Source organism: Alternaria arbusti (assembly GCF_024043155.1).
Source record: "Alternaria arbusti strain BMP 1465 chromosome Unknown scaffold_8, whole genome shotgun sequence".
Taxonomy (NCBI): Eukaryota; Fungi; Ascomycota; class Dothideomycetes; order Pleosporales; family Pleosporaceae; genus Alternaria; species Alternaria arbusti.
This window is the reverse complement of record NW_026249948.1, coordinates 21,608-30,534: the sequence shown is the minus strand read 5'-3', so window position 1 is coordinate 30,534 and position 8,927 is coordinate 21,608. Positions and strand designations below refer to the sequence as shown.

At 52.7% G+C, this 8,927-nt stretch overlaps 3 protein-coding genes across 3 annotated transcripts; all 3 read right to left on the bottom strand.

Annotated features, from left to right (window-relative positions):
- Nucleotides 1–760: 760 nt before the first annotated feature.
- On the bottom strand, nucleotides 761–2,752 carry J4E86_006383 (uncharacterized protein; the record flags this gene model as incomplete). The annotated part of the gene is made up of 1 exon (XM_051446912.1): nucleotides 761–2,752. One exon carries the CDS (start codon nucleotides 2,750–2,752, stop codon nucleotides 761–763), a length of 1,992 nt encoding a protein of 663 aa, XP_051301397.1.
- A 1,015-nt stretch (nucleotides 2,753–3,767) lies between these two features.
- Nucleotides 3,768–4,209, bottom strand: J4E86_006382 (uncharacterized protein; the record flags this gene model as incomplete). The annotated part of the gene is made up of 2 exons (XM_051446911.1): nucleotides 3,768–3,880; nucleotides 3,945–4,209. 2 exons carry the CDS (start codon nucleotides 4,207–4,209, stop codon nucleotides 3,768–3,770), a joined length of 378 nt encoding a protein of 125 aa, XP_051301396.1.
- A 955-nt stretch (nucleotides 4,210–5,164) lies between these two features.
- Nucleotides 5,165–8,256, bottom strand: J4E86_006381 (uncharacterized protein; the record flags this gene model as incomplete). The annotated part of the gene is made up of 3 exons (XM_051446910.1): nucleotides 5,165–7,566; nucleotides 7,627–7,984; nucleotides 8,047–8,256. 3 exons carry the CDS (start codon nucleotides 8,254–8,256, stop codon nucleotides 5,165–5,167), a joined length of 2,970 nt encoding a protein of 989 aa, XP_051301395.1.
- Between the last annotated feature and the right edge of the window lie 671 nt (nucleotides 8,257–8,927).

Genomic DNA, 8,927 nt, shown 5'->3' with positions numbered 1-8,927 from the left:
GAACGAGCGCAAACCCCTTCGGGTCACCTCTCCGCGTGGAGGACAGCGAGATACCCATTGGCTTAATGTGCCGTTTCGATATGCGATCCCCATGACGATTATCTCTGGCCTCTTCCATTGGCTCGCTTCCCAGAGTGTCTTCATGGTCCGCATTTCCATCACGGATCAAACGCGACAACCTGTAAACCAGATCTCGACAGTCGGATATTCGCCAATGGCCATAATCTTGACGCTTGTCATCGCGACCATCATCGCAGGTTTCGGGGCAGTGCTCCCGTGTTTCAAATACCCTGCTGGTATTCCTCTGGCTGCAAGCTGCTCCGTGGCTATTAGCGCTGCATGCCATCCTCCTATGGTGGACCAGGATGCGAGCCTGCGGCCTGTGCAGTGGGGTGCTTCTACACATTCAGGGTGGGACAGCTATCGCCAGGAGACAGTTGGTCATTGTAGCTTCTCGAGCTTGCCAGTTGAGTTACCAATATCTGGACGGTTATATGCATAGGTTGGCGAAAGTGCTTCCAAAGTTGTCCATGCGGGGACTTCGGGAAGGACAAAGGGATTAGGTTGGGTGAGCGACGCGCTGACATCGGCCCACTTTTGCGCGTTCTGGGGCATCGCCGGACTATGACTAATTAGGCTAGCGGATGAATCACATTAGTTACCGCCGACCCGCGCGAAGTTGCATCAAATCGTCTCTTCAACACCAGTTTGGTAGCCCCACAGTCATCATCTTCAATTTCCCACTCCACTATTGTGAGCGCTACGTACTACTGCGACCATCCCGAACAATGATCTGCGAAATCTTCTCTGCTAATGCATAGATGGTGCTTTGAGGATGGCCAGGCGGCAGGAAAGGGAAAATACTGGCGTCCACAACGCGAAGCCCATCTACCCCGAAAACCTTGGCCTCAGAGTCGACGACGTCCATCTCATCGGCCCGCTCGCGAACACCATCTCTGAGTACGCTCTTGCCCATTCGGCAGGTCGAAGAGGCGTGCCATACTGTGATCGCGCTGTCTCGGATGACTGCAAGAATCTGTTCGTCGCTGTCCTTGTCGAGGCCTGGGTATGCTTCACTACCCATGTATTCTAGCTGTGATGCGACATCTTTTGTCGCAAAAACTTCGCGCATCCTACGGTACCAGGCGATAGCGAGCTCCTGATCGGCTGGATCAGACAGCCAGTTTGGGTTGATGGCCGGCGCAGCGAGTGGATTTGCCGATTTGAGTGTAATGTTGCCTCGCGACAGCGGTGCTACCATGGCTCCAAGAATACTGACATACTTCCTGCCGTTCAGAGGCTGTTGCGCCAGGGGATAACGAAAGTTCCCTGCGTACGCGTCGGCAGCGATGTATTCCACCTCGGGCCAGTCGTCAGGAAAGGATTCCAGGGCATCCAGAGTGCTTTGGCTGAGTTTGTCGCGAATTCCTTCGACCTTCGACAATTTTTCCCAGCCCAGTATGTCAGCCGCATACGTGAGTAGACCCTTGGCTTTCGTCGTGTACTCGACAAGCGCGTTGACCAATTCCAAAGGTCTGAGAAGTATGGAACCTACAGTCTTGAACTTGACGGAGTATGAAGGACCAAAGAGAACGTGATCCCACATGTTCTGACCAACACCTGGGGCTGAAACGATCTGGTCGATGCCATACTCCAAAAGCTGGTCAGTCGGACCGACGCCCGAGAGCATGAGTAGTTGAGGAGACTGAAGCGTTCCAGCACTCACTATCACCTCGTGACGAGCCTTTATCGTATACTTTGCCAGTCCAACAAGGGCTGACACCTCGACTCCATTTGCTTTAGGCCTGGCAGAGGATTTGTCGAACAAGACTCGCCGCGCTTGCGTATGGGTGAACACCTTGAGATTGCGTGAGGCCTCGGTATTGGCTTGTACGGCGTGTATATAAGCAACCGACGAGCTTCGCGTCTGATCGCGTGACCGGATGGTACTCTGCGACCATTGGTACCCGAGCAACTTCCCGTTGTTGAAGTCAGTGTTCTCCTGGATACCGAAGGCCTTGAAAGCCTTCTCGAGGTATGATGCCCAGATCGAAATCCAGTTTCCGTAGCCAACCTGCACAGGTCCACCGCTATTTGAAAAGCTGGATGCATCGTAAGTGGTCGTGATGTTGTCAAGCGAACGCTCTCCGGGGGCAGTAAAGGTCACTGCTTTGTTGAAGAATGGGGTAAGGTTTGCCATGGTATAGCTCTGGTCACCAACAGCATCCGCCCACATCTGGTAGCTTGCCGTGGTGCCGCGGTGGTACACCATGAAGTTCAAGGCACTGCTTCCACCCAAGCATTTGCCGCGAGCATAGTGGATCCGGCGATTGTTCAGTTGCGGCTGTGGCTCCGTAGCGAAACCCCAGTCTGTCGTCGGTACCATGTCGGCGAGGCTCGCTCCGACTCCAAAGAAGGATCCTGCTGGAGTGGTGCCCAAGACCGGCTTCGCGATCTCGTAAAAGCCTCCAGCTTCGATGATAGCAACGCTGAAGCCTGCCTCGGCTAGTCTTACGCCAACTCCAGCACCTGCCGTCCCTCCTCCAACGACGACATAGTCAAAGGTTTGCTCGCCGCCTAGTATTCCGCCGATAGCACCAAGTGTACCATCAATCAATCCATCCCCCTGAAGACCGGATCCAATGGTCTCGAGAATAGGGTCGAGAATGGGGTTGCCGGTTTGTGCGAGTGTTGATGCGACAAGGGAAAACAAGGCTGCTCGCCTTGTAAGAAGTCGCGAAAGCGGCGCCATGGTAGTGGGATGAAAGAACTCCTCCGCGGACACAATGGTCTATGGGGGAACCAGTTATTAACATTTTACCCACATTTGACGTGCGCCATCTGCGTTCTCTAGTCGTTCGGCCGTGCATCAAACTCAATTTTTACTGTCGACTAGGCAAAGCGAGTTGTTGTACGGCCACCCTCGGCGCTGTGGGCAGCGAGTCACGCTGATTTCCCCCTGGACCCATGTGCGAATCAGGGCCGTCCCTAGCGCGTGCTTTGTTCTAGCAAGCGCTATACCACTAGAAGCCGCCTCCATGTCTATCGTATGGAGAAATACACGCCTATGAAGGAGATTTGTTCATGGGACAGACTTGCAGCGAATGTGTCTAATGACTCTTCATGATGCCGTTCAGTTATCGCCATGCGCGCATTCTGCTCGCGAATCTGGGTGGCAAGATCGACCCCTAGGCTCTGGCACGTGTGCGTCCCGAGGCTTTTGATGATCGATTTTCGTCGATCTTTCTACAAAGTTGCCTTAGTCGGCAATGCTAAGACGCCGTCCACTTCTAAAGCTAGAACTACCTCTTCGGCCCACTTGCAAGTTGAACGAACCAAAACAGACACTTTGTCGGCCCGCGCCCAAGGTCTTGCGCATCATCGAGCATCGCCGAGAAATGCCTAACTAGTTCAAGTTCAGGGGACAATCTGCATTGTTCACCTCAGGCTTGAGGGAAGTCGCTACTCGCAATCATACCGTAAGTACAACCTCAATATTCAGCCCGAACTAGCACCAGTCCGCAGTCAAAGTCAAAGGCGCAATTACCTGACACGAGGGGAAATCTGAACAGGTCTGCCGACTACAGTAACATAAGAGCATGCAAAGTAGGCGAACTAACGTTGATGTAGAGTGTTCTGAACTTCCCCAGGTTGACGTGCAATCTATTCTTTCTCAACTTCTGCCAACGTACTTCTACTCAACATGACTTCTTATGTCCCCCATCTTCTCCGCCTTCCAACGCATACTCGAAATACCCATCGCCAATCTAAGCAACACGAGCATTAACAGGAATAACAGCATGCCCACTCCTGGGAACCTCGCCCTCTCCATACACGACCTGCTGATTCGGCTTCTCGATAGTCTGGTGAACCTTCATAGCTACAATCACATCGCACATTAGCCTCAATTCCTTTCATCCCATCTTCGTGCGACAACAACTTACTCAGACCATCGCGCTGGGGCTCAAGCGTGAAAGTGTCCGGGGTGCACTGGACGCCGTACACTTGGCCCTTCTCAACCCATGTGCACTTGGATTCGAGACCATCGGGGTATTCTTCGTCAACGTAGACGGCCGTGATTTCGAAGGAGACAACTTGTTGGCTGACGTCTTTGTACGAGCGGGTTACGTTCCAGGCGGCTTGGATGGGGTTGCTGGCGCTGACTGCGGCCGCGAGGGCGAGGGTGATGGCAGGGAGGGTGAAGCGCATTTTGGCGGTTGGTATGGGTTTGATAGTTTGTTGGTTGGTGTTGGGTGAGTTAGTTCGGACTTGAGATGAAGGCGTGGGTGGATGGCAGTGTGGTGAGGATGCTGTGGTTATATATTACAACCCCTCGTATTTCGACGTCAGAAGTATCCACGTTACTTCGTAACCTCAAGGTCGAGCTCGGTGGTATGTGCGTTGGGTTGACTAACGGGCTGTCGATACGAAGACATGGTGGGATGGATACATGGGTACCATTGTCAAGAGACGGTGAGGATGCGTGTTCATACTTGGCACCTACAAAGATGGCGGTCAGATCGATTAGTCCATTGGAAGCAATGGACAACGTTAATCGAGCCCTTCGGCGAACGCCAAAGAACCTGACGTGCAGCTGCAACAGATCTCTTGATGACTGGTATCATCGGAACAGTTCAAGAAAGCAAGCGACGCCATCACCGCTGCTAAGCATTCGCGGAAGATACGGATGCTGCGGGGACCTGCAGAGAGCGTTATTCCCCTCATACACATATGGCAAAGCGCGAAACATATCTGCTCATCGGATTAGTGATCAGACCCAGGTTTGATCCTTTAAATAGGACTTGCCAAAGTAGCCGGCCCGATAGAACGAATGATTACTCCAGAGAGTCTTTCCTGATAGTAGGTCGGTCCACGGCTCAAAGAGACGTTCCGGGTGCCGTATCCCGACCCACATACATGCGCCACTCCCGTGACGCCACATGGCGGTGACAGTGTCTTCTACTCTTCTGCAAGCTCCAATTGATTGAACCGTGGTATTTGGAGAAGCGATACCGTTCATCCGCAGCAAAGTCGCGTTTAAAAGATATTGTCTGATTTCGTTTTCAAACATAGTATCTACACGAATGAGTCTACACAGCAATAGCCACAAGAAGAACAAACACATATGGACTTCCCCCCATGCACCGCCAGCTCAGCCTCCTACCTAAAGCCTCAACTCCCACAGGCTCTCCTCATCGCCTTTGCCGCTACTCTTGCCAGCACTAGAAACCATAGTCATCTCCGGCTCCTTGGTCGTCGAAGACGAAGTCGGTGTAGGTTTAACCACCGTTGGGGCAGGCCAGTTGAAACCTGAAGACATGGCTTTCGACGAAGTTGTCATCGATGCGGTACTCGAAGCACTAGAGGAAGTAGACGCTGATGCCGTGCTCGAACGAGGCGGCCAGTTGAATCCAGAAGACCAAGCCTTAGACGAAGAAGTAGTCTTCGACGAGGTAGAAGCCGGCGCAGTACTCGAAGGCTTCGGCCAATTAAACCCGGAACTCCAAGCACTAGAGCTCGTGCCATACCATTGCACATCCACATCAATAGAAGCCTCCCGTCCTCCCCTCGCCTCAACCTTCTGCCCCTCCTTCTCAGGCCCCACGTAATCCATCTGGTAATCGCGCTGCGCTCCAGCTTCATCCGCACCCAGCAGCGCCGCCGAGTACGCCAGATACCACGTACGACTCGCGCCGCCATCAAGCTGCTCGTTGAAGTTGGGGTTGGCGAAGAAGTCGTATGAAGCTTGTGGGTCGAAGAGCGCTTGGTTGGCTTTGAGGATGCTCTTCCACCCACCTTGGACTTGCTCGGCGCGGCCGTTGCTGAAGTACGTGTCCCATTCTTCTTGCACGAATTGACGGCGACGAGTGTATGCGGAGGAGGGGTTCAGTGGGATCATGTGGATGCCCTCGATGTATTCAATGTTTCCGCCGAAGTATGTGGTGTGGTCGATTTTGTTCTCGAAGAGGATGCCGGTGGCTTTGTTCTTGATGAAGCCGGCGGGTTGGTTCTTGTTGTCGGCTTCCATGAGGAAGTAGTTCTTGATACTGCGGGCTTGGACGGCGAGTTGTAAGTTACCGCGAGCCTCCATATTCGCGTCCTGGATTATTCGGCCCCACATCTTGAGCGCGTAGGTGGCGAAGGTGTCTTCCGAGGTGGATTCTTGGTCTTTACCGTCGCCGGATTCGTAGAGACCTTTTGCCCAGGAGTGGCCATGGAACCAGTCGAAGGATCGCTGGAAAGGGAATTCCGAGTCGCTTACGGGATTTGCAAAGTCGCGGACTAGGTTGTTGACCCAGGCTTTGTTGCTGCCTTCGTCGAGCCATGTGGGATCGAGATGGCCGATGACGGCAGCGGTGTATACGAAGTACCCGTAGTGGAAGTGGTGATCGTTGTATAGCGTGTTTCCAAAATCCAAGCCCAGGTCTCCGGAGTAGCTGGCGCGCGACACAACACCCTTCCAGACCTGATCATAGACGAGTGGCTCAGGCTGCGTATTGTTGACGAAGACATTGAAAGCGTCCTTGAGGCGGCCTAGACCAGCAGAAGCATATTGGCTGTTGCCTGTCATGCTGTTCATTGTGTAGATGATGGCAGCGAACTTGGCCAGACCTTTGCCGGAGTAGTACATGCTGTTCAGTGAGGTCTGCGGAATCATGTTCTGGCTTAGCTCAGCTATGCCAGCTTGGTTGATGAGCGCGAGGGCCTGTGCGTTCAGATTAATGTTCTCCGAGCCCCCAGCTGCACTGGGGTTCTTGGCCCATGGGGCAAAACCAATACTGTCTGGCAGATCGTTCTCCACCATCGTCATTTTGTCGGCAACAATAGCTCGTGCAAAGCCCTTCGTCGTGGTGACTAATGTGATGTCTTTCAAGGCGGCCGCAGTTTGTTGATCGAACGACTCGACATGATGAGGTAGCGCGTACATCAGCAACGGTCGCTCTGTTGCACCGCCTTTGGCCCAGCTTATTGTGTAACTTCCGAAAGCCCCGTTGACATTCCCAGATATACTGGCATTGACTGGGTATACCCCGGCGCTATTGTCGAATATACCCTCTACTGCCGTGCCTGATGGATTCTTGGTGACTTGGATCTTGCCAACGAAATCGGAAGGGCCGGTGATGGTCTCGCTATTCTCCAACACAAAGGGTGGTGTACCAACAGACCCATCCGAAGTGGCATAAAGAAGCCAGTGTGATCCATCGTTGAGTACGATCCGATACTTGTGCGTGATACCATTGACCAGCGCAACGTATTCCAGGGACAGGAAGAAGACAGTGGTCTTGATCACTGGTGTCGCTCTGTCGTAAACGGCTGTCATCATGCCCATGCCCTGAACAACAGGAAGAGACATCATGATGCGAGTACCCTGGAGGTTGTTTGGTCTCAAATTCACATATGTGGAGAAGGCCCCCAAGCGTGAAAGCGAGAGATAAGTATCGGCCTTTAGTTCTTTTGCGGACAGTATGATGTGTTGGATACCGAGCGGTGAGATGAAGAAGCGAGTGTCATCAGCATTTGGAACAAAGGCAAATTTGTCCCGAGTCGTGTGACTAATGGCAATACCTGCGATGAAAAGATGTTCATGTCAGTATGCGCCCAACATCCGCGTACATTTGTACGTACCGTTTGGGCCACCATCGCTTCGGCGAGCCCACGATAGAGAGTAAGGGTGTGTCCAGGTCGGGAAAGATTGGCTGCCAAGGAAGAAGTTGGCATAGAACTTGTTCGTCTGAGCCGGTACGTCTCTGTCATCGATGTTCTGTCTCTGAACGGGGTGGTCCGCTCTGGAAGGGATAGCCGACGGAATTACTGCGCTCGCAATAGATTGGAAGATGTTTGACGAAGCTGGATTGAAAGGTGCTGTGGGACCAGGCTCAAGAGGCGTTTCATCGGGGCACAGTGGCTTGGTGGCTGTTGTAATTCCTGGGCCGTCGACTGGATCTTTGGTGGGACCACCTGAAGGAAGGCCCGTCAAAAAGCTCTGGTGATTGTCAGCTTCTACATGTTCAGGGATGTTGCGCAATCTGTAGAATCGTAACGTACGCCAGTATTGGATGGTTCCACAGTGGGAGAAGCCGACTGCAACGACGTGATAGCTGTACTATAACTTGTAGTGACCGACACATCTGTCAAGGTGATCTCGCGAGCTGCAACCTTAGCTGGATCTCTTCTTGCTGCTTCTCCAGCTGGCAGACTACGGACTGAAGATGAGAGATAGAACAATGCCAGAAGGAAGGGTGTCAGCTTCGCCATGCTGACAGCCGAAGGTATATGAGTGAATGCCAAGTTAAGACAGGGATGGTACTCCAAACAAGGTAAAGTACACGAATGTCCTCGCTATGTAGGTTTGATGAAGGAATGTTTCGAGCGATGGACAGTGACCCGGTAAAGACTGCCTTGCTTCCGGGAGAGGCAAGCTATATAACCTGGGAAAGTAAGCCATGAGCCACAGGACCCGTAGGGTTAATTACCGGGACATGGTCGTCCATATTCAGTATAGGAAGGTCGGTTTGCTCATCTAAGACATCGACCTAAGATGTGAAGGGTGGATACTCCAAACGCGGGGAGATTACCCAAGTGAGTTCCTCGGAAAGTACATGCACTCGCCTGGTAGCACACAGGGCTCTCGGGTACCTGAAGCCTCACCCCACCAAAGGTCTCGCGACCAGCTCATCGGATGCTCGAGCACACAAATCGACCGTGGCGCCCGGGTCGTCCCATAATGCTTTGACTAGTAACCCTTAACATATGATGATATACGTTCTTGCCTCAGACAACGGATCTGTGGAGTTGTGGTAGTCGATGAGAGTAGGGCTGTACGGCTCAATAGCGGTAGGAGTACACACATCGAGAAGCTACACGTTTGTCAGTAGATGCATACAGTATAGTTTCCATAAATGTGGTATCGTGGATCCTTCGCATGA